The following is a 26,298-nucleotide window of genomic DNA, read 5'->3' as shown; positions in this document are numbered from 1 at the left end:
GCTCACCAGATGGTAGAGTTTTGTCATGACTGGCTCTCCCAAGGCCATCAGTAGTTCTAATGGAATGTTGTCTACTCCCGGGGCCTTGTTTCGACTCAGGTCTTTCAGTGCTCTGTCAAACTCTTCACGCAGTATCTTATCTCCCATTTCATCTTCATCTACATCCTCTTCCATGTCCTCAAGTACATCGCCCTTGTATAAACCCTCTATATACTCCTTCCACCTTTCTGCCTTCCCTTCTTTGCTTAGAACTGGGTTGCCATCTGAGCTCTTGATATTCATACAAGTGGTTCTCTTCTCTCCAAAGGTCTCTTTAATTTTCCTGTAGGCAGTATCTATCTTACCCCTAGTGAGACAAGCCTCTACATCCTTACATTTGTCCTCTAGCCATCCCTGCTTAGCCATTTTGCACTTTCTGTCCATCTCATTTTTGAGACATTTGTATTCCCTTTTGCCTGCTTCATTTACTGCATTTTTATATTTTCTCCTTTCATCAATTAAATTCAATATTTCTTCTGTTACCCAAGGATTTCTATTAGCCCTCGTCGATCGTCTGCTGCCTTCACTACTTCATCCCTCAGAGCTACCCATTCTTCTTCTACTGTATTTCTTTCCCCCATTCCTGTCAATTGTTCCCTTATGCTCTCCCTGAAACTCTCTACAACCTCTGGTTTAGTCAGTTTATCCAGGTCCCATCTCCTTAAATTCCCACCTTTTTGCAGTTTCTTCAGTTTCAATCTGCAGTTCATAACCAATAGATTGTGGTCAGAATCCACATCTGCCCCTGGAAATGTCTTACAATTTAAAACCTCGTTCCTAAATCTCTGTCTTACCATTATATAATCTATCTGAAACCTTCAGTGTTTCCAGGCCTCTTCCATGTACACAACCTTCTTTTATGATTCTTGAACCAAGTGTTAGCTATGATTAAGTTATGCTCTGTGCAAAATTCTACAAGGCGGCTTCCTCTTTCATTTCTTCCCCCCAATCCATATTCACCTACTATGTTTCCTTCTCTCCCTTTTCCTACTGACGAATTCCAGTCACCCATGACTATTAAATTTTCGTCTCCCTTCACTACCTGAATAATTTCTTTTATCTCGTCATACATTTCATCAATTTCTTCATCATCTGCAGAGCTAGTTGGCATATAAACTTGTACTACAGTAGTAGGCATGGGCTTTGTGTCTATCTTGGCCACAATAATGCGTTCACTATGCTGTTTGCAGTAGCTAACCCGCACTCCTATTATTTTATTCATTATTAAACCTACTCCTGCATTACCCCTATTTGATTTTGTATTTATAACCCTGTAATCACCTGACCAAAAGTCTTGTTCCTCCTGCCACCGAACTTCACTAATTCCCACTATATCTAACTTTAACCTATCCATTTCCCTTTTTAAATTTTCTAACCTACCTGCCCGATTAAGGGATCTGACATTCCACGCTCCGATCCGTAGAATGCCAGTTTTCTTTCTCCTGATAACAACGTCCTCTTGAGTAGTCCCCGCCCGGAGATCCGAATGGGGGACTATTTTACCTCCGGAATATTTTACCCAAGAGGACGCCATCATCATTTAATCATACAGTAAAGCTGCATGTCCTCGGGAAAAATTACGGCTGTAGTTTCCCCTTGCTTTCAGCCGTTCGCAGTACCAGCACAGCAAGGCCGTTTTGGTTAATGTTACAAGGCCAGATCAGTCAATCATCCAGACTGTTGCCCCTGCAACTACTGAAAAGGCTGCTGCCCCTCTTCAGGAACCACACGTTTGTCTGGCCTCTCAACAGATACCCCTCCGTTGTGGTTGCACCTACGGTACGGCCATCTGTATCGCTGAGGCACGCAAGCCTCCCCACCAACGGCAAGGTCCATGGTTCATAGTGAAAATGGTGTAGTTACTAACAAAAAGTACGAATAAATATAATGTTTAGCTGAAAGTATTTCAGATTTGGTAGTGTTTATTTCAAACAAGAAGAAAACCCAGGCCATGCTTGTTGGAATGATTAATTTTGCAGACAAAACTTCGAGAACCCCCTAGACAAACAAGATCTGCAGTGTGTAATCTTTCAGCAGCTACTAAAAAATAAGTCTTGCTGAAATTGTGCTGGAACTACTCATACTATTCTCATTCAAAAAACACGTGGTGAGAGTGTGGTCCTACCACAATATACCACGTAAGATTCCACAATTGTTCAGTTATCAAGAAACGAGATAGGTAACAACCAGTACAAGAGGCATACGTCTCCTGGGAGAAAACATAGTGCTCCAAGCATTCCTTTTTACTCTGTTTAATAAGGTAACAAGCCTTAGCACGGAAACGCTTAAAAGCGAGGAGAGTGGTCTGTGACGGGTGTAGTTTAAATCGCTGCAGTGCCAGTCAGCAGTCCTGGACAGCGACTGTGATACCCTTGGTCCACCACGGTACCAGTCGACGAGGGGAACCTGTGGACAGGGTGACAGTAGTGCCAGCAGCAAGAAGAGTAGCGGCAGAGATGCCTTGCACGACTGCACCAATGGAATTCAAGATGGAGGTGTCGAAGTGCGCAGCAGACTTATATAAAGGCCAATTGGCATGCCCAGTGTGTGTGTGTGTGTGTGGGGGGGGGGGGGGGGGGGGGCTGTCTGCAGCAGCAGGGGATCTCTCTCGTAAGCTGGGCAATCTGGTGAGTGAGGGGAGTGGCGGTCACAATAATTGACACTCACAGGTGGCGGAACACAGGGGCTGCATTTATTCATGCTGCTTTGGTGAAAGACTTACTTTCCTTCACATGTAATGCCAACTCGAAATATCATTTTGCAACCCAATCCCAAAGGCTTTCCAACAGCAAACCCAACATTGTGGTTCAATGTTCACAGTTCTGGCCACGGTTCCAACTTCATCCACCATTAAAACCTTAAAATCACCCCTTACAAAATTTCCAAGAATTCCTAACATCCAGTATCACTTCACAATTCTTTCTCAGGTCCCTACAATATGACTCTGAACTGTCTTCTGCACAACTCATTCACCCTGGCCATCCCATTGTTGCTAGCTTCAATATTCCCAGTGAATGTACGTCTGCCCTAGTTGATGAATACCTGCAACCTACAGCACTGGTTTGGTGCACAGGTTCGTAGCATTTTACCCCAAGTTTAATAAACACAACAGATACACATTGACTCATCATCAATAATATATTCTCCTTCATTATTTACAACAGTCTGCCAATACTGGGGAAACTTTACAATTCTGTGACTGTAGACACCGTGTGATTTTGAGGCAAATAACATGCCTAGCTCTGTTTGGAGTGTATTTTCAACCGGAAATGAAGCTCCTTGAAGGATGATCAATAGGGAGAAAAAAGTACGAAAATCTGAGAGTGCAAGATCAGACGAATAACGTGCGTGTAGAATGACCTCCCAAACCAACTCCTGTATATTACATGATCTGCCTGCTGCTGAACATTACCTAAAGCAGCACTGACCAGATTCCTAAACTATAGCATCCTTCCTGCTCACTTTAAACAACTTTTACTTACCAATAACTACTTTATCTTTTAGGACCAGAATACAAACAGATCGACGGGACAGCCAAGGTAATCATTATGGCTACTTCATATGCCTATCTTTTCACCCCTGGTGTGGTTTGAATACACTGATGGCATCTTCGCCATATGGATCCGTGATGATTACTTATTAGAATTTTTGCAATCTCTAAATACATTACCCTATAATTAAATTTCACATGGTCCTATCCCGAATCCTATGCCTCTTTTCTTGATGTTGACCTTGTCCTCATCAAGTCAGCTACAGACTTCTGTTTACATTAAACCTATTTACGAGGAACGGTAATTACATTTTGACAGTTCCATCCTTTCCATGTCAGATCCCTCCTGAACAGCCTTAGCATTTGAGGCAAACGTATCTGTTCAGATGCAGACACTTCACGGCAACACAACACCATTCTCCCTCAGCCTTCACTGGACACAATTTCCTCACCTGCTTAGTTCAAAAGCATATTTCCTGGGATATCACATCCTGTCCTGGTACTTCTGATCCCTCCAAAAAACAACTTCGGAGTAAACCTCTTGTCACTCATTGTCACCTTGGTCCTGCATGTACTGATCAGCTAATTCAACAAACTCACGACTTTCTACAACCACATTCTAAATGTGGCCATTCTGCCCAACATTTGGCACAAACCTAGAATAGCTTTTCATGACCCCCCCCCCCCCCCCCGAATCTCCGCAATATCCTTGTCCGACCATACGGTCCTTCTGCACCTACTTTCCTCCCCTATGGTCTTACCCCTTGGAATGTTACCATTGGTTTTTGCTGTTGGAGAGGTCTTAATCAGGGTACCAATTCCATGAACGTGACCTGTCAGTCGTATGTTCATAATTATCTGCACCTTTAAATCTTCTCTTTCTGCACTCATGTCACTCCTTGAAGCTGTGCTCCTGCTATGCAGTGCCAACTGTAGCTATATCAAACTTCTTCACCGTCTGCAAGGATGCACTGTGATAATGGAAGATTATGTTTGCTATCCACTAGCTATGAAATTAAGTAACCACTTCTTTTTAAGATTCTCCTGAATAAAATTTTCAATGTATCAGTTAACTTTCACAGTTAAGCTCTTAATAACCAAACTTGTAGACAGACAGACTGTTGCACGCGCCTTCACTTAGTTTTGCTTTATTTTTCTTCAGTGATCTGTCTTAACGAACAAACAAGCTACGTCAGTTTTGTGTAAAATTCTGTGTCTGCTGGGTTAGCGTCATTAAACGTGAAATCTATTGAGAACTACTGTAATTATTTTAAATCTACCTCCTACTTGTGTGGGTAAATACCTGACTTTTGTTATGTCAGACAATAGCCCCAGTTTCAAATAATTAGATTATTTAACATCTTAAAATGATGTTTAACCCTCCAGTGAAGTTACAAAAGCAAAGAAAAATAAAGTGAAACACGATAACACTTCAACTCCGCAAGAAGGAACTGGCTTTACAACAGGTCCTACATCCTCGACAGCTTCCTGGCCTTTTAGTTTTCTACATCTTACCTTCAACCCTTTTTATCCTATTCCCCACTTCTACCACAAATATAACGTTCTCCGCTTTCTACTTTTATTAGCTCTTACATGATGTTTTGTAATTATTCTCTGGTTTGCTTATTACCATACCTTCCATCTTTAAGCTTTCAGATTTTCGAATCTCATTCGGCAGAATCAGTCTTTTCTTCTCATCCTATCCAGTATGTCTACCCACGACTCAGGGGTCTGGTCGACTTATTAACTCTTCCCACTTCCTAAACCTCATCATTCCTTTTCTTTCATCCCTCTTCCTTCACCTTCAACTATGCCATTCTGCCAGAAGGAACAACTGGCTCTGAAAGGTTGCAAATTTCTTTAACCTTAACAGGTCAGTATTTCTTTCTGCTGATTTTTTAAAAGGTTATCAATAAAACTCGTGTGCGACCAAAAACTCCACTGATTTTTGACATATCCTGGCTTGAGAAAAATAATAATACTTCTTACAATACAATAATTCAGGCTGTAAACAGGATACTTCAATGAAATCACAACTACTTACATCATAGGCTAATTAGTACATGAACATAACAGTCAAGAAGACATCAATGTTTAACAGCAGCAGGTATTGTGAATATTGGTTTGGAGCATACATAATAACATGACTTCATTGATAAATGCAGCAGATATGCAATAACTGAAAAAACGCTTTACACAATGAAACTTGTTTAATGTAACAAAGGCAAGAAATAATATAATACACATTGGAAATCACATGCTAGTTCGACTTTACAATCACAGTTGCAGCCTTTTTAGCTTCCCGCAAAAAGTCGTTAAAAAATGTTTTGTCATAACAGGGTCCAAAACTCCTGGTCTTCAACATTTCCAAGAAAAAAAGAATGGAAGAAAACTGTTGAGGCGTAGCGCCGTATAACGATCCTGCCTTGGAGGCGGTTAAGTGGGAGATGTGTCTCAGAGCTGGATAGTGACAGATGGTGACGCCAGACAGGACGCGCACGTAGTTTATGTATCAGCCGATAGAGGACAATATTGGATAGGGGGACTGTGATTTTAGTTTCGATTTGTGCCCAGTAGAGTGCACTAAAGTAATAGAATGTTTTTCATAAACTGTTCTAGTATTTTCAGAAAGTGTTGTTATGTCTTTTTGTGTATGTAAAATGTTATAAATGTGTTTTATCAGTATGAATGATGCGTGAGTGTGGTTTAAGGTTAATATGAAGATAATTGCTTAACGAGTTATGTAGTAGGATTTAGTGTGGGAACATTTCAAAGAAGTATGGATGTGGATAAAGGGGATTTTTGTAGAATAGATTTGTAAAGTAAGTTTATGGTAAAGGGAAAGTTAATTCAGGTATAAATAACAATAGTAGATAACTTTATGCATAAACAAAACTTCAGCATATTAGATAATTTGTGGAGAAGAGCCTGCTGACACGTGAGATTCATGTGGAAGAACTGCTATCCCGCCTTTTAATAAAATTCCAACGACGACACAAACATCACATGGTTAAAAGTACCAATCATATCAAAGAATAAGTTACTGACAATTGTAGACAACTGTACGTAAGTGGGGTAGTTATCAAATGTTAACGTTTCAAATTTTTGTCTGTGAAGTCGCAAAATGACACTGTCCATACGTAAACTGCAGTGAACCCCTATTTTATCTATTCATGGGGTCCAGACTTAAAAACCGCAAAACTGAGAAAAATGTGCAGTCTAGGAAAATGTTAAAACCTCAAAAACATGAGCAAAAACATATGTAATTGGCATATATGATAAAAATCGTAATCACCACCAATACACTGTATATACAATAATTTGTGGTAGTGAATTTCATCAATTGTTAACAATTCACATGAGTAACAGCAAGTAAAATCTCCTCAAAAATTTAAATTGGTATCCGCCTACAAGGTAATCGAGCTATTTTCAGACATGCTACGACCATAAATTATAGATCAAATCACACACTTTTGAGATATCTTTCCTTTTGTTCACCCAGAAAAAAGCAAAAATTGATGAAGTTAGTGAATTAAACCAGAAATTAAAGTACGGTTAACGGCGTCTCTCTCTCTCTCTCTCTCTCTCTCTCTCTCTCTCTCTCTCTCTCTCTCTCTCTCTCTCTGTGTGTGTGTGTGTGTGTGTGTGTGTGTGTGTGTGTGTGTGTGTGTGTGTGTGTGTGTTTTTCTGCAGGCAATGGCAGTTTACTTGGCTTGAGTAGACTTCAAGTCATGTACACACTAAGCTTGAAGCACATTCCCAGGTATCTGATGTGGACACTATTTGGAAACATCTTTCAAAACACAGAAAGCTCTGTCTGTAGCAGCATCAGTACAGATCAAAGGAAACAATCGTTCAGGCCAGCTACTGCATGTCACCGCTGCATGCGGCAAGTGGACGTTTATAAGCTGCATTGTGTCATCTGTTGTATAGATGTTTTGTTTTCCAAGGTGTGGGTTGAAATGCAGTCAACGAGGCAGCAGATTGTCTCGTTCTTATACTTTTACCTGGCTGACAGCTGCTTGCGGAATTATTGAGGAAAGTAGTACAGGAACAGCAATAAAACAAGATGCTCTGCAGGAAACTATTGCTATGTTTGGTAGAACATTGCAAAAGTCTGTGTATAAAAGAAAATAGGTTAGTTTGTTGTAGCTCGATTCCAAATGTGAAATAAATACTCAAGGCTCTGGAATGAATCTCCTGTGCAAAAGTAACTAAGACTAACAGCATGTTTGGTTGTAATTGCTTTCCAGAAATTTATATCTTCTTCTTTTTAAGAAACAGTGATGCATGTCAGAATTTCAAAAATCTGTTAGACGATATCCAATTGAAATTACGTTAACTGGAGCTAGTTTTTCCCGCAAGTTGTTCTATGGTATGTTTTAGCTCAACAAAGCAGACAACTGTATGCAAACCAACAAACTAATTCCTTACAATAACTCATCCAATTTTATCAAACATTAACGACTACTATACAAACTCTCCATCAAAATAATATCAGAGTTTTAAAACCAATTACGAAATTCTCTGATAAATGCAACCTTACTCTGTAAATCTATTAAACACGGAGATGCTTATGGCCATCGGGTTATGATAAATAAATAAATAAATAAATAAAAGAATTAACGACGATGACATCTTTCCTTCTGTTTGCATAAACCTTCGAGAATTAATAACGCAGCAGCACATATTACAGTTTCCTCACCTCTATATGTGACATGGCAGACAATAAGAAAACAATACAACAAAGAATGTTGCAGACAATGTGAATACACTGAGAAATGTTTGCTGCTAGTGTGGACAGAAACGGAGACAACAAAGAAAGTCAGAAACAGATGTGAAATGCTGTAGGAAATGATGTTTCCAACAAACATTTTCAGTGGCAATGTGGACGCCACTTCACACTACTTTTTACTGTAGTGACATAACTGGTGGGCTTTCGACTGTCGACATTTGGAAGAGTTTATTAACGAACTCTGTATGAAGTGTGTGCTGTACGAGTGCAGTATGTCTTTTCAAAACAATGGTGCACTGAAAATACCATATCACAAATACATCACACTTATCATTAAACGAGAATTAATAAAGCATCAATGATGTAAGGCTTCGATCGAGTTTATAATCAATAATGCACAACACAAAATTCAGATGAATAAGTTGTAACAACTGACTTAAGAGGTTAGAGGTTCCAAACTTGCTGCATGCCAATAGTTTCTTCAACTTGTTATCGTTATCACATTTGTTATAGTCTTAATACAATATGTTCTGAAATATTCAGTGTTGTTAAACATTTCTATCTAGTTAGAAAACGAAGGATGAAATAAATATTTGCCTGCGTATTTCCCAATGTGTGGCGATTTTGAGTGTGTGGTAAAGCAGGAACTTAAGAGGACAGCTTAAATTGCTACAAGTGAAACAATGAGTAATTATTCCCTGTCACAAATGTTTTGCACACTGTGCAACCACGAACATATTCCTCTAAAGAGCTCTTGCTACAACAGATTCTCCTGTCACTTACACACCCATAAACACCAACTTGATGCTATAGTGGGTGACAAATCAATAGCCTCATTCCTGGTTGCCTTCACAGCACCACCATCTCACAATTATGTCAGTTCCTCCAAAAAGTAGTGTGAAACATATTCGACCCATTATCATTGCGCGGTGAAGCTAAACATTGCAAGCTGTGTTGGCAACACCGATTGTGGATTATGTCAACATTTCCTCTCTTATGTCTCCCCCCTCTGCAATAGCCTGAAATATTCTCTTAACTCTGCCATCATCCATGTTGCGATTCGTTTGTCTTTTGTACCACTTATAGCTCATTCAGTGACATCAAATGTCAATAGAAAGAAAACTGAATGAAGTCAAGCAAGACATCAAGTAAGAATTAAAATCGAGTAAACTTCACTAGAGAAACATCTCACTAGAGAATGAGATTTTCACTCTACAGCAGAGTGTGCGCTGATATGAAACTTCCTGGCAGATTAAAACTGTGTGCCGGACCGAGACTCGAACTCGGGACCTTTGCCTTTTGCGGGCAAGTGCTCTACCAACTGAGCTACCCAAGCACGACCCATATTTTAGCCTTTTGTAATTATGTGAACATGTTTATTCATTTGGTAGCTCCCGGCCACAGAAATCCATTTTCTTTTCATGTAATGTGAGAGCAATAAACGAAGAGGAAAGTGCAAAATCACTAAACGTAAACACAGGTCACGTGGAGACTACCCACCTCACCACTACTACTCAGATTGCTCTGTGCATCAGCCCTCGATCTACGATATTTCCGAACCGGAGAAATTTAGATAGTGGCGCCCAGCCACACATCTGTAGCCAGAAGCGGGAGAAGGTACTACTCATAGGCGACTCAACTGGGCATGCGCATGAGCCCGCCCACAACTGCTCAAATGAATCAAATGTAAACAGCTGTCATGTCACGCGTATTGGAGGCAATTTGTTGTTAGGAAGCACTGCATATTCTTCCTAAAGCCTTTGACACACTTTGGTTGGCAGACGCTTGTATGAGCACTGCGTTTTGTTGTTGTTGTATGTTGCGCATTTCCTTTGCGACTTAAGTTTAATTTTTGTTTTTTCTCTTGTTCATGTTTTCTTGCTGCAGCATTATTCTGCAGAAGCGGGATACAGTAACATCCTTCGTTAGAGTATTGGTTCTTGCCAGTCAAAATCACAAAAATTTAACTGGTAACTAAAACAAGGAAAAGTTCCCGGAATTTTAAAAAATTCCCGGGTTTTTCCCGGACGAAAAAATTCCCGGGTTTTTTCCAGATGTCCCGGGTCGTATACACCCTGTGGCGGAAGTAAAGCTGTGAGAACGGGGCGTGAGTCGTGCTTGGGTAGCTCAGTTGGTAGAGCACTTGCACGTGAAAGGCAAAGGTCCCGAGTTCGAGTCTTGGTCTGGCACACAGTTTTAGTCTACCAGGAAGTTTCATATCAATGCACACTCCACTGCAGAGTGAAAATCTCATCATGTTTGGTTCTTTATTATAGCGTAATGCCATACATGCTAAAAGTTTAAAACATGCACTAGAAATGCAGCAAGAAGTTTAAACTAGCCAATAGTGTGGAATTAAACATTTCATTTCAAATACACTGACTGCCTCAGTGGGAACGATTAATAAAAACCAAATTTTGTGAGCAAACCGACAAAAATAACTTCATTGTTCTGCAAGATGATTAATGCTTGACTGTCATAACAAATGGAAATTCACTTGATAGCTCCTGGCCACAGAAATCCGTTTTGTTTTCATTTGACGAGAGAGCAGCAAACAAAGAGGAAACAGCAAAATCACTAAATGTAAACACGGGTCATGTGAAGATTACACAATTCCCCAATATAATTCAGACTGCTCTGCACATCAGCTCCGGATCTACGATATTTCCACACATAGGCAATACTAGATAGTTTGGTTTCTCGATCTGATTACATCTATTTTGTCACTGGCTGCTAGATAAAACAAAATAGGCCTTTCTAATATTGCAGCAATTGCAACACACATCAAATAAACCAGGCTGTTTTGGCACAAATGGTCATTTTTGTAACACAACAGAATATAATTCCAAGTACCAATGTCAAATGCCTATCAGCCTACTATAAGCAGAAAGCTTTATGTTAGTTTCATGTTTCATTCATACACTCCAGTTTCTCAAGCCTCAGATCGAAACGTAGTAGTACGAAACTTTTATATAAATTTGGAATCTTCATATTCTTCCATAACTGTGTGCTGTTCCTGTTTCTTCTCCTTCCTCATTCTAACAAACAATCTTATCACTAATTCTGGAACTATTCCTGCCACACTCAAAACTTAATTCGCCAGTTAACTTCACTAGCCCTGCCATAGTCACCAGTTTAGTTATCACACTTTTTACATGTTCGTACAACTCGTCTTCCGCGCTACTTCCAGAATAGAACTTAAACGGGGACTGTGCAACTGGCCCTTACTAGTGTAGCGATCTGACCAAAAATTTTCTTTAAAAATTTCATTTTCTTGGATACACCGAGAAGATAATATGTAATCCTTCTTAACTGTTAGCCGTTTATTTTCACTCTGATAGACTGAATCGATGGATTTCGCTAGTAATTATAACAACGCTGGTCATTTGCAAACCCACTCAACCACATAATCAGACAGCATTTGGCATTCTCCCGTTCGGCTTTACTCTGCTCAACTCGTATAGACCTATCCCCTTTTGCCAGCAGGAAAGTTTATTTCTAGACACGACAAGGAGTCCCCTGACACAGATATCACACACACAATGCATGCATTCAAAAATCAACTTACGATTCATTCAGAAATCAGCTTAGAATGTGTTCAAAAACAAACAGGGATGTATTTCAAAATCATATAAGTAATCAATAGACCAAGAAGTGCTGGATGCTAGGTGCTTTGTGAAACAAATTGCCCCCCCTCCCCGACCCGGGCCCGATTGGCATGCATGAATCTGGCAGGTTGAGGGCGGGAGTAAAATTTTTCCCGGTTGCATCTAGCTGCTTGCTGTGACTGCTCACACAGCCCACTACAATACTTCTGTAGCCAGAAGCGGGAGAAGGTACTACTCATCTGTGACTCAACTGCGCATGCGCATGAGTCCGCTCGTAACTGCTAACATGAATCTAAATGTAAACAGTTGTGACGTCACACTCGTCGGAGGCAAATTATTGTTATGAAGCATTGCATGGTCTCCCCAAAGCCTTGACACATTTTGCTGTTGGCAGACACTTGTATGAGCACTATGTTTTGTTGTTGTATAAGGTGCATTTCTTTTGCATTTTAAGTTTTATTTTTTCCGCCCCCCCCCCCCCTCTTCGCTCTAGTCCATGTTTTATTGCTGCAGTACTATTCTGCAGTAGCAGGATACAGTAATATTCTTTGTTAGAATATCGGTTCTTACCAGTCAAAATTACAAAAAATTAACTGAAAACTAAAATAATGAAAAATTCCTGGGTTTCCCCGAATCGTATACACCCTGTATCACTATAACAAAGAGCAGTGGAAACAAAAGGAACAACAAGTGATTATATAAGATGGACACTGGACACAGTTCTGAAACTGCTACCATCTACTACCAAGCAGCAGCCAGCGGAATCAATGTGCTGCCTGAAAATATGGAATTTCAGATGTTAATGTTGATTGTCTGGCACCATTCCGCTGCCTATTTCCCATTTCAGACTTTCATTATTGCTACAATTTAACGATCTAACATATTAGTGAATTTAAAACAGAATGTTTAAAAAACAACACTTTTATACATACTTAAAGTATTTGTTTGAAATTGTGTACACCAAACATTTAACTACTGCAGCACAGAGTAAGAAAACAATCACGTAAGCGGAAACTGAGGATTACTTACAGTCTGTCGGTTTTGGTGGAGCTGATGCTACAACATTTTTTAGAGGTGGCACAACTGGTGTTGAAAGAGAGCTTTTGGTTTCAGATGATGGTACAGCCTCAATTCTGGAAGTTGCAGATATGGGACCATCACGCGCCATTTTGAAAGTAGTTGTCGCAACAAGGTGTTCATCAGGTCCTGCCTCCACACCATCAATCTAAAATGCCAGTAGTGTAGATACAATAAAATATGTCATAATTAAAAAAAATAAATAAAATAAAATAATAATAATAATAGTTTCCAGGTGAAGACATACGCTTCAGCTCAACAAAACTCAGTTATATTCTCAAGTATACAAATAGTGGAAACTGGTTTACTGTCAATTGTATTCAGTGTTATTTGGATGCCTGTAGTATCATTCATATAAAAGACGAAAGGAGGTGGGTTTTAAGGGAGAGGGTAAGGAGTCATTCCAATCCCGGGAGTGGAAAGACTTACCTTAGGGGGGAAAAAAGGAAAGGTATACACTCGCGCGCGCACACACACACATATCCACCCACACATATACAGACACAAGCAGACATATTTAAAGGCAAAGAGTTTGGGCAGAGATGTCAGTCGAGGCGGAAGTGCAGGGGCAAAGATGTTGTTGAATGACAGGTGAGGTATGAGAGGCAGCAACTTCAAATTAGCGGAGGTTGAGGCCTGGTGGCTAACGGGAAGAGAGGATATATTGAAGGGCAAGTTCCCATCTCCGGAGTTCGGATAAGTTGGTGTTAGTGGGAAGTATCCAGATAACCCGGACGGTGTAACACTGTGCCAAGATGTGCTGGCCATGCACCAAGACATGTTTAGCCACAGGGTGATCCTCACTACTAACAAACACTGTCTGCCTGTGTCCATTCTTGCGAATGGACAGTTTGTTGCTGGTCATTCCCACATAGAAAGCTTCACAGTGTAGGCAGGTCAGTTGGTAAATCACATGGGTGCTTTCACACGTGGCTCTGCCTTTGATCGTGTACACCTTCCGGGTTACAGGACTGGAGTAGGTGGTGGTGGGAGGGTGCATGGGGCAGGTTTTACACTGGGGGCGGTTACAAGGGTAGGAGCCAGAGGGTAGGGAAGGTGGTTTGGGTATTTCATACAGATGAACCAAGAGGTTACGAAGGTTCGGTGGACGGCGGAAAGACCCTCTTGGTGGAGTGGGGAGGATTTCATGAAGGATGGATCTCATTTCAGGGCAGGATTTGAGGAAGTCTTATCCCTGCTGGAGAGCCATATTCAGAGTCTGATCCAGTCCCGGGAAGTATCCTGACAAGTGGGACACTTCTGGGTTTGAGGGGATGAGGAAGTGGCTCTGGTTATTTGCTTCTGTACCAGGTCGGGAGGGTAGTTGCGGGATGCGAAAGCTGTTTTCAGGTTGTTGATGTAATGGTTCAGGGATTCAGGACTGGAGCAGATTCGTTTGCCACGAAGGCCTAGGCTGTAGGGAAGGGACCGTTTGATATGGAATGGGTGGCAGCTGTCATAGTAGAGGTACTGTTGCTTGTTGGTGGGTTTGATGTGGACGGATGTGTGAAGCTGGCCATTGGACAGATAAAGGTCAACGTCAAGGAAAGTGGCATGGCATTTGGAGTAGGACCACGTGAATCTGATGGAACCAAAGGAGTTGATGTTGGAGAGGAAATTCTGGAGTTCTTCTTCACTGTGAGTCCAGATCATGAAGATGTCATCAATAAATCTGTACCAAACTTTGGGTTGGCAGGCCTGGGTAACCAGGAAGGCTTCCTCTAGGCCACCCATGAATAGGTTGGCATACGAGGGGGCCATCCTGGTACCCATGGCTGTTCCCTTTAATTGTTGGTATGTCTGGCCTTCAAAAGTGAAGAAGTTGTGAGTCAGGATGAAGCTGGCTAAGGTAATGAGGAAAGAGGTTTTAGGTAGGGTGGCATGTGATCGGCGTGAAAGTTAGAGCTCCATTGCAGCGAGGCCCTGGACGTGCGAGATATTTGTGTATAGGGAAGTGGCATCAATGGTTACAAGGATGGTTTCCGGGGTAAGACACTAGGTGAATGCAGCCTACGAATATTCTCGATGACTTGACTGAGGGGTGTTGCAGAATCTACGTAAGCTGAATGACATGAACTAGTGCTGACTAGTTTCTGGTGATTACCAACTTTACCTAGGAGAGAGGAATGTATTTAGTGCATCTAACTACCATAACTGCAGGGTCTCAAAAGTTAATGAGTGCTGAAACTGTGTGTGTAACTGAGCACATAATCATTTATTGACTCATTCAATGAATTAAAAAGAGAAAAACTAAAGTCAGTAACAAGTGTGTGTGTGTGTGGGGGGGGGGGGGGGGGGGGGGGGGGTTGCGCTGCCAGATGCGCAACGGCAAAGTTATCAGTGCCCTCACAAACATTACATGAAATGAATAAATGAAACAGCAAAAATGTTAACATACACACTAATACAATGAATAAAAAGTAAAACGTGATATACAGGAGATTGAAACACAAGTAAAACAACAGAGGAGCTAAAAGAAAAGCACAGGGAAATGTGACTTGCTGACCACTTATAAAATCGTAGGTGAGCCAGTTACCCTGTGAACACATTAAAATCATTCCCCTAAATTCTTGGGGAAAATATTGGACAATTCACAAAAATTTAAAAATCTAACCACATTCCTTTGAACATTATGTAAAACAGAGAGCAGATCCCATGGTAAATCCGCCGCGGCCTGCTGGTTAGAAAATAGAACACATTTCAATAAAATGTGGCACATAATGATCTGTGTGCCACAAGCACCACACATCAGAGGGTCCTTTTGCCACAACAAAAAGCTGTGAGTCATAGGGCTGTGGCTGATGAGATGAAGATTAAGAAGGACTTCGTCCCTTCGATGTGGCTAGAAGGAAGTATGCCACAGCCGAGTTGCGGGCCTTACTACACGGAGCTTATTGTCAGTCGCTTTCAGCCACTTGTCTTCCCCTCCATGCATGACTTTGTACCTCAACAGCGAGGTGCTAGCATGTAGGAGGATGGTGCACTGAAGGAACTGAGAATCACAACACACCTCCTTGGCTGCTAGATCTGCTCTTTCGTTCAACACAATACTCATGTGCCCTGTTATCCAGCATAAAGACACCTCCTTCCCCAGTCATCCTAGTTGGAGGAAGACATTCTGGATTAATTACCCACTGGGTACAAACAATGGATCGAGTGGAGTGCACTCGGATAATTTGAACAGTCAAGAAATTTAGCACTGGAAGAACGACTCACCTGATACCGTGTCCACAAGAACACACATAATTCGGCGTCAAAGACAGTGAATTCCTGAGGCAGTTGAACACTGAGGACACAATCCAAAAAACGACAGAGCAGCCAATGGATTCCCCAACTTAGACCAATCCATAAAGACAGCTACGAAGGTGTGATGCTCATAGAAAATGTCGCATTAAAAACAGAAGCAGGAGTACAATCTCCCCTGTAATGCACTAAATCTAAAATTGTACCGGGCCTCTGCAGTAACTAGGATGGCAAATGTTTAAAACCCTTGATTTGGGGATGTACTCTGTCCACACCAAGTAACTCCAGTAGACGCTGCACACGGATCTCAAACAACAGTGTGGCTCGTGGACAGTTGGAGAAAAGGTGTTCCAGAGGTTGAAGAGCAACAGCATGGTATGTGGGAGAAGTTGGAGCTGCGAGGAACTTACATGCCCTACATCAGAAGCTGCCACGGGACGATGAGTGGCGGTTCCCCAGCCTCAGCACAGAGATTCAATACGGGATTGGTCTGTAAGCACCCATGGCGAGCCGAATCCTATTGTGGTGTACAGTGTCAATGATCTTCAAATAAGGCCTCACTGACCCGTACACTGTGCACCTATAGTCCAGCCAAAAATGCATGAAAGCCCTGTAACCATGAAGTAGACATGCCCTGTCCACTCAAAAACGTGTGGCTAAGATACTTTATGATATCTAGTGACTTCTGGGTCCTCAGGGTTCTGACTTTCACATCCGTCAGTTGTGGCAATGAGACCCAGAAACCTCCCCGAGTCTCTAAAACATAGAAAGGCACACCTCATAGTGAAAAAAAATTCCAGAACGATGAAAACGTGCTTGCGACACACACACACACACACACACACACACACACACACACACACGGTAACACTTAAAACAGTGCTGTAAGGGACACCATTCTCCTGCCCAAAACGACCTGACAGCAAGTCACCAACTCAAGTCCTAAGAAACTGCTCAAACAGGAAAGACCATGTGAAGATGGGGAGGTGACCACGAAAGCCCCACTGATGCAGTTGTGTGAGAATACAGTGTCTTCAAGCAGTATAGTACACTTTACTGACATCTAAGAATATGCAAATGCAGTTATGTTTACAGAGGAAAGCCTGCTGTGAATAGCTGCCTCTAGCAGGGTAAGGTTGTAGGCAGTGGACCGAAATCTCCGGGATTCACACAGAGTGGCAAAGGTCTCTAATAAACAGAATATGCTCCAGGGTCTTCCCTACATACCTCGTTAAGGCATACTCCAATAACTACTGAGATATGTGCGGTCCTTTCCGGTTTGAGGAGAGGTACCAAAAGTGCCTCCCTCCACAAGCTGGGAAAGTCCGCCATATAAAATTAAAACATTTGAGGAGGATTTCCTTTTATGCGGCTGCAAACTTCTAAGCATACAGTGAGGGATTTGGCTGAGACGAAGTGCAGTATTGCAAGTCTCAGGCAGGGCCGACTCCAGCTCACACATGGAGAAAGGGTAGCTGTAAGTCTCAGAATTGTTGGATCTGAAGTTTAATCTTCCATCTCTACAGTAGCATGGCAGTCACGAAATGCCGGATCCTGGCTGGCACTGGCAATAGTTAGTGCAAAATTCTCCGTCAGCATTTGAGCGAAGTCTCCGGGCACTGTTTGGAGACATCCTTGTTTCAGCACTGCTGCTATTGGTAAACAGCTGTGTCTGCCAGAAATCCTCCTGATGGCTTCCCATACTTTCATAGAACAAATGGAATGGTTGATAGAGTACAGTAACACTTGTCATGACCTTTTCTTGCTCTCCTAACTACGTATCGAGCCTTGGCTCTTGCAACTCAAAAGGCTGTGAGGTTATCTGCTATAGGACAGCATTTAAATCGTCTGTCCCAGATAGTTGAATGGCACTCATCTGTCCACCAAGATACAGGTGGCCTCCTAACATGAGGACTTTGGGATGGTTAAGTCAGCAGCATGATGGATCACTTGTGATATGTAGTCCACTCAGTCCTGGACACTGTTGTGATGTACAAATGCAGCCAGCAGACTGAATTGCATCCAGTTAGCCCTGCTGACCATCCATGATTGTAGCTTCTCTTCTGGTAATGCTCCATTCAAAACGTGAATGCAATCACTGGAAATGAAGGTCGTCGATGACCTCCGATTGAACGGAGTCTGCAAGGGCTCGAGAGCAGAAAGAGAGGCTGAGGATGACCCAGAAGCAGTGCATAAATGAACGTGATTACCCGTGTTGAGGCGGCACAGCTTATGAGATGTCATGAGGCTCTCCATAACCCGACCCTGAGGGCAAGTAGAGGGAGAGCCCCACAAGACATGATGGACATCGAAGTCTACCAGGAGAAATGGTAGCGGAGGTGGCCCACAAGGTCTATGAGAACCTCAGAGTCTGTTGCATCTGGCAGGGGTAAATACAGCTAGCAAATGGCGATCCTTCGATATCCATGAATTTTGACAGCAACTGCTTGCAGGTCAATAGCCAAGGAGAAAGGACGGAATGAAGCAGATTATCGCCGAACACAGCAACCCCTCTCTTGGCTCTGCCCCAAGTCAGATCACCCTTTCGGTGAAGGATGCCCAATAACACCGGGGTGTCAGTGGCTTTAATGTGTGTTTTTTGAAAACACAGGCACAGGGGGCATTCCTGCACTTGCAGTTTCAGTTCCTCCACATGTGTCCTGAACCCATTAATGTTCCACTGTAACATGGGAGCCATCTATCATGGGGGTTGCTCGTTCACTGTGTTTCCGTCGTGGAGGGGAGCCAGTAATGGATGGGGGTGCAATGATTGCCTCAGTCAATGGAAAACAATCTCGGTTTTCTGATGTTTATCAGCATGTGAGTGTCACTGAAGCACATTTAAAGGACTCTGTAAAAGAAATGAAAGAGAGACTAAATAAACATGTTTGACATTAAAACAAAAATTTGGAATAATTGAAAGATTTGAGAAGGGGGAAACCAAGTACTGATCATGGTACTGAAATGCGATTCTAGTTCTGGACAATCTGCACAAAAAAAATCACCAAGAGATCTACATTTGATGAATTAGATGCTGCTCTTTTGCAGTGGTTCAGCCAAAACAGAGCAGAAGGTTCATTAGTTGAGGCACGGTTTGTGTCGAAAAGGTACGATTTTTCTCATCAAGCTCTAGGGTTAGAGGGAGAATTTATTGCCTCATCTGGATGGCTAACCAGGTTCAAAAACCGTCATGTGTTTTGTGAAATTACTGTACAAAGACAGAGGCTTAGTTCAAATGTTGCAGCTGCTGATCGCTTCCAGGAAGAGTTCCAAAAATTTGTGGACTAGAATTTTACACCAGTCCAAATTTACAATGCAGATGAAACTGGTATATTGGAAATGTCTACCAACCACAACCTTGCTTTTAAGAGCGCAGTTCATGCCATTCTGATGAGAGGATTCTCATATATGATGGTGATCTCATTGTAACTAAGTTTTTACACACTAACTTGACTGCCATTACACAGCCAATGGACAAAGGCATAATTGCACCAGTAAAACAGCACTAATGGGCTCATCTGCTGAGATTGTTACTTGGTGAGGACAATTTGGTGGTGTTCTGGAAGAAGATGACAATTATAGATGCCATGCACGGGATTTGTGATGCCTGGCAGGACGTCAAGCCACATACACTAGTTTGATCATGAAGGAAAATTCTTCCGTATATAGAAGAAACTGATTTCCCAGGTTCCGGTGATAAAAAAATAACACCTGTTCAATTAATGGATCTGGCAACCGGTTTAAATAGTTTTATAGATGTCTAAGAAAATTTGAATGGTTGGCTGAAGGTCAGCACATACGAACCCCGTTTCCAATATAAGAGTGACACTGAAATTGTCACGGATCCTAAACAAAACAAAGAAGACAGTGAATGTGAAACTGGGGATGAAGTCAATGACCTTGTCAATCACTGCACCACGTTGCAGTCTGTTGATACTCTTCTAGATCATATGGGCCACAGGGCGTTTCAGCACAATGGTGTTACTGCTGCAAGAAAAATTTGAAATGCTGTGAGGAAAAATATAAATTCCTCTCAGGAGCAGATCAACATCACAGACTATTTTAAGAAATAATCAGGCATGCTGTAGCTATGCACAGAACTTCAATAAACTTTTGAAGAAAGAGTAAGTATTTGAAAATATCTCTATTATTCGTGCATTTTCTCCCTCACATTACCCTAAACAATTGGGAGTATCTGTACATTAATACTGATCAAAGTAATTAAACAATGATGTAGCGGTTATTAATTAACAATGTGTTGTTTGAATGCCTTTCAAAGAATTTTTTTATTGACCCTTCAGCAAGAAAGATATTTTAGACTCTTCTTAGACTACAAGATCATGTATTGCAGTTTTCTTTCAAATGACGTAACCTAGATCTCCCAAGCCATCATTACAGATTATTTATGTAAACACAAGTTTTTTCCAATACAATCCCTGACTTCACAGATCTTCATCTGACCGTCTGTATGTTCTACTAGTGGCAATTGCGAGACTTCATTTACTAGGTATGAAGTTTTTTTACTGCAATCAATTTATCTGGTCGTCTTGGTTATAAAAAAGAAAGTGCTCCACGAAAGGATGTATAAATGAGCAAGCAACAAGTCCTGTAGTCTTTTCAAATGCTGCAGCATCTGGACCCACTTGAATTTTATGAACATCAAAATCCTTACAATCAGAAACATTTTTTTGATTTACCTTTGGCTTTGCTCACGGGAATAAATTCTTGATACTTTTGAGTGCCTGTTCACAGATGTGGCTTTATAAAAACTTTCAGCCAAGCTCTTTTTTTTATGCTGTATGCTAATTATTTGTGAATTAGAGAGTGACCGATGACAACACGCTTTATCCTACTCTAACAACTGGATGGGAGATAATATTTGATCACATTTTGTGCTTTCACAGCTGATTCCTACAAAAGTTAAGAAAACCATTTCAACTTATTTTATGTACATCTAATAGGCCATTGGTTTCATTCTACATTAAAATCCTCAGGTGACGAAGGGGCACAAATGTGCCAGTGTCATTATTTAAAATGCTGAAGTTCCTAATAAAATCTTGAACTGCAGATGTTTGAATATGAGAATACAATATTCCACTTTGTTGGCTGTGCTTGGTACATGTTGGGATATATGTATGCCAACACAGGCGTAATTAAGCCTGATTTTAAATCATGACACCAGTGCTTTACTGCCACTTTATACCATGAGCCCAGACACAATCACACAAAGTTGTTCTACAAACATGAACCAAACTACCATAAATTAAAAGTTATATAAAATGAAAAATTGTACTATACCTTTCATTATTTGCGTTAACTTATATATGGCATAGTTTAGTACAATTTTAATATGATAAAAGTGAAGTGTGCTTAATTAGTTCTCAATAATTTCATATTAATAATAGTTTTATGAACCAGCCTGCAAACCAAGTGCAGCTGAGACAAGTGGCAAATCAAACAGCAGTAAAATAAAGTAATTTGCCTTTGGAATACAATTACAAAACTTGGCACACGAATTAACAAGCAGTGTACAACTAACATACTTTTATTCAAAATCAAAAATCTGATTTTGAAGTTATCAAAATTTAAAAAGTTTTGGTTTGGGAAAATTTTGTATTATAATGAATTTGTTCAAGCAGTACGTATTTTAAAAGCCTATAATAAACTGAATAAATTGGTATACAACTCAGGTCAGTATGTCAAGTACTTTGAGGCATGGTCATTTTATTAGTTTTAAAAAGTGGCAAAAATTGCACATTTTCGGAAACTTCAAAAACTAACAACTCAAAAATAAAATGTCCACAAAATCTTAAATTTTATCTTATTTTGATAGGTAGAATAAAATTACAAAAAATTCGAAAATTCTAAATCATTAAGGTTCAAATTTGTGTTTTTACTGGTTGATTTTATGTGGAGTGATCCCCAAACGACAAAAATATTTACTATCAAATAATTTAAATAAAGTCATATCCCAACAAGAATTTCACCACAAAAAAAGTAACACATTCAGAAAACAAGAACATTGTAAGTTCACTTTAAGGTGGCCTTTCAGGAGCCAACACAACCAGTAATATCTCATGATGAGTATAAAGTCGATCCAATTTCAACAATCGAAACATGTATCTTTCCTCATCTCTCACTAGTTATCAAAAACCATCCTCCCAGAGGTTAAGTAGAACAAACCTGTTGCCACTTATACAACACAGAGGGTAAGTAGTGGCTGGTATTACCTCTGTTATTAACTTGAGGTCAACACAATGCAATCAATAAAGTGCTGCCACTATATGCTTTATCACACGTAGCTGCCCAGCCATCATTCTGCAACAAAAACTGTGCTGTATCATTAAATGAACACAGAGGGGGGAGTGATGTTCTGGACTAGCTAATTCCAGAAAGTAAGATCTGTTGGTTCAGCCTATTTGACCTGGTCTCCTAAATCATCGGATATTATGACCTCCTATGGGAATTAGTCAGGTATGTATATTTTTCCAATGTCTGAATGACAAACTATTTGAAGACTAACCACTTCCACAACCACCAAAGCTGATTCAAATACGGCGCAATAAGTGTGGACGAAGATGGAATACAAATTATGTATGTTTACCATGCGATAGTTTGTATGGGAGGGCATACATGTGGAGATATGGAATATTTGTAGTATTTTGGAAGACTAACGGCAAGTTTCAAGTAGCAATAAATAGTTCCAGTTATAACCCAATTAAAAACCTATGTTATACTGACGTCAATAATTTTCTTGAAAGAAAAACATGACTATACTATATTTTTTCCTTTGATTGAGAGCTCTGAGGGTGAGGGGTGGCAACGACGTGGGCTGGCAGTTCCCTTGCCATTAACAAATCACACAATGAAATAAATTAAGAAACATATTTTTAAGTTACTGAATCATGAAAGTCACAGTTAATGAAATATTATGGGCTATTACACCATGGTCAAACAGATTTCGTATTAAAACCCAACATTTTGTCCCATCTATGGACGATCTTTTCAAGGAGGATCATAGCATCTTAGTATCTAATTCACACCCTGGCTGCTGACTGCAGCAAAATTCCATTTACATGTGCACCCGTGCAGCAGTATGACGTCACCTGCTTTGAATAAGCAAGTGCAATTGTGTATTGTCAGTTTACGATGTCCACTGTTGTTATCGCTACACGGTGGGCAACTAATACACATCTTCAGCACCCGGATCCAGATTTCTCAATTTCATGCCGTCCTTCATACTGAAATTCTGAGGTGGAAGGAGTATTTAGAGGGTCTGTACAAGGGTGCTGTACTTGAGGACAACATTATGGAAATGGAAGAGGATGTAGATGAGGATGAAATTGGAGATATGATACTGCGTGAAGAGTTTGACAGAGTTCTGAATGACCTAAGCGGAAACAAGGCCCCGGGAGTAGACAACATTCCATTAGAACTACTGGTAGCCTTGAGAGAGCCAGCCCTGACAAATCTCTACCATCTGGTGAGCAAGATGTATGAGACAGGCAAATACCCTCAGACGTCAAGAAGAATATAATAATTTCAACCCCAAAGAAAGCAGGTGTTGACAGATGTGAAAATTACTGAACTACCAGTTTAATAAGCCATGACTGCAAAATACTAACACGAATTATTTACAGACGAATACAGAAACTGACCTCGAGGAATATCAGTTTGGATTTTGTAGAAATGTTGCAACACGTGAGCCAATACTGCCCCTACGACTTATCTTAGAAAATAGATTAAGGAAAGGTAAATCTACGTTTCTAGCATTTGTTGATTTTGAGAAAGCTTTTGACAATGTTAACTGGAATACTTCCTTTCAAATTCTGAAGGTGGCAGGGGTAAAATACAGGGAGCGAAAGGCTATTTACAATTTGTACAGAAACCAGATGGCAGTTATAAGAGTGGAGGGACATGAAAGGGAAGCAGTGGTTGGGAAGGGAGTGAGACAGTGTTGTAGCCTATCCCCGATGTTATTCAATCTGTATATTGAGTAAGAAATTAAGGAAACAAAAGAAAAGTTCGGAGTAGGTATTAAAATCCATGGAGAAGAAGTAAAAACTTCGAGGTTCGCCGATGACATTATAATTCTGTCAGAGACAGCAAAGGACTTGGAAGAGCAGTTGAACGGAATGGACAGTGTCTTGAAAGGAGGGTATAAGATGAACATCAACAAAAGCAAAACGAGGATAATGGAATGTAGTCGAATTAAGTCGGGTGATGCTGAGGGAATTAGATTAGGAAATGAGATACTTAAAGTAGTAAAGGAGTTTTGCTATTTGGGAAGCAAAATAACTCATGATGGTCGAAGTAGAGAGGATATGAAATGTAGACTGGCAATGGCAAGGAAAACATTTTTGAAGTAGAGAAATTTGTTAACATTGAGTATAGATTTAAGTCTCAAGAAGTCGTTTCTGGAAGTATTTGAAGAGAGTGTGGCCATGTATGGAAGTGAAACGTGGACGATAGTAGTTTGGACAAGAAGAGAATAGAAGCTTTCGAAATGTGGTGCTACAGAAGAATGCTGAAGATTAGATGGGTAGATCACGTAACTAATGAGGAGGTACTGAACAGAATTAGGGAGAAGAGAAATTTGTGGTACACCTTGACTAGAAGAAGGGATCGGTTGGTAGGACATGTTCTGAGGCATCAAGGGATCACAAATTTAGTATTGAAGGGCAGCATGAATGGTAAAAATCTTAGAGGGAGACCACGAGATGAATACACTAAGCAGATTCAGAATGTAGGTTGCAGTAGGTACTGGGCGATGAAGAAGCTTGCATAGGATTGAGTAGCATGGAGAGCTGCATCAAACTAGTCCCTGGACTGAAGACCGCATCAACAACAACAACAACATCTGAAAACACACACATCAACAAGGCTTCATTCGAATCAAAGAATTTTCAGTAGAGCAACAGGAATTAATAAACCAAAGAAGTGAGATATGTCTTACTGAAAATCCACAAACATGCTTTCATTACAAAGCAATACTTGTGGACAAATATGACTTTCTACAGATATCTTGTAATCCTTTTGGTGCAAAGAATCATTCTGTTAAAAAGGGTTTACCAATTATCAATGTGGAAACAGCAAAATAATTGTAAGCGAAGACTAAGATCAATGTGAAACCTGGTCAGACGATCTGTCCAACTTGCAGAAAACAATTTTTAGCAAAGAAAGCAGAAAAATCACAGTCCACTTCAAAGCAGTCAGAAGATGAAGCATATACAGAAGTATCAATCGATTGAAGTCTGACTACTTTTGGGGTCTCCCCTGTAAAATTTCAGAGTATCAAAAAGGGATGTGAAAGGTTACGCAAAATGAAAAATAAGCAAAGTTCAAGAGGAAATTGCGAGTAACATTCCTGCTCGAGGATTCCCCCCAAAAGATCTTCAAACACATAGCACAAGCAAGATATGCCCTGATTGTGAAGATTATAAGCAGCTGATTAAAGAATTGAAAGAAGTTGCAATTGTCAAGGCAGCCTGAAAAATTGCCAATACTGACATTAGTACCACAAAGCTGGGCTATAAAAGAGACAATGCAAGAATTTGGTGTTTCAGAGAGGATGGTAAAAGCAGCTAGGAAGTTACAGGCAGAAAATGGTGTATTAGCTCTGCAAAAGAACAAGTGTGGCAAGAAGATTCCAGATGCCGTAAAAGAAAGAGTGGTAACATTTTTTCAGAATGAAGAATTTAGCCGAATTTGTCCAGGTAAAAAAGACCGTGTATCAATTAGAATAGAAAGAAAGTTTTGATGCAAAAATACCTTCTTCTGAATTATTTGAAAGAAATGTTTGCTGCATATCGACTTCAGCATGGGCCTGAAATTAGATTTTCCAAATGTTGCAAATTGAGGCCAAAATGGTGCATCACTGTGGGTGCCACAGGAACCCACTCAGTCTGTGGTTGCACTTTACACCAAAATGTGTAACTGATGCTTGCAAGCACTCAAATTAAAGAAGAATATAAGAGTCTGACTGCTAAAACAGTGTGTGACTTGGAATCCAAAGACTGCATCCTTCATCGCTGTGAAATGTGTCCGGGAAAAGAACTACTTGGAACGGTTTTTAGAAATTAGTTTTGAAGACAGTGATCCACATG

At 40.6% G+C, this 26,298-nt stretch overlaps 1 protein-coding gene and 1 non-coding gene across 2 annotated transcripts in view; both read right to left on the bottom strand.

Moving 5' to 3' along the window:
* The window catches only part of LOC126253232 (rac GTPase-activating protein 1-like), a 163,668-nt gene that overhangs the window by 97,182 nt on the left and 40,188 nt on the right, over window positions 1–26,298 (bottom strand). Inside the window, exon 5 of the mRNA XM_049954422.1 lies at window positions 12,902–13,097. Coding sequence (XP_049810379.1) covers window positions 12,902–13,097 — 196 coding nt within the window. The remainder of the gene's footprint in view (window positions 1–12,901; window positions 13,098–26,298) is intronic.
* Trnal-caa (transfer RNA leucine (anticodon CAA)) lies at window positions 9,527–9,601 on the bottom strand. The gene has a single exon. It is a non-coding gene; the product is annotated as a tRNA-Leu (tRNA).

This window comes from Schistocerca nitens, chromosome 4 (genome assembly GCF_023898315.1).
Source record: "Schistocerca nitens isolate TAMUIC-IGC-003100 chromosome 4, iqSchNite1.1, whole genome shotgun sequence".
Classification (NCBI taxonomy): domain Eukaryota; kingdom Metazoa; phylum Arthropoda; class Insecta; order Orthoptera; family Acrididae; genus Schistocerca; species Schistocerca nitens.
Note: the sequence above shows the minus strand (reverse complement) of the source record. Positions and strands in the feature narration are given on the sequence as shown.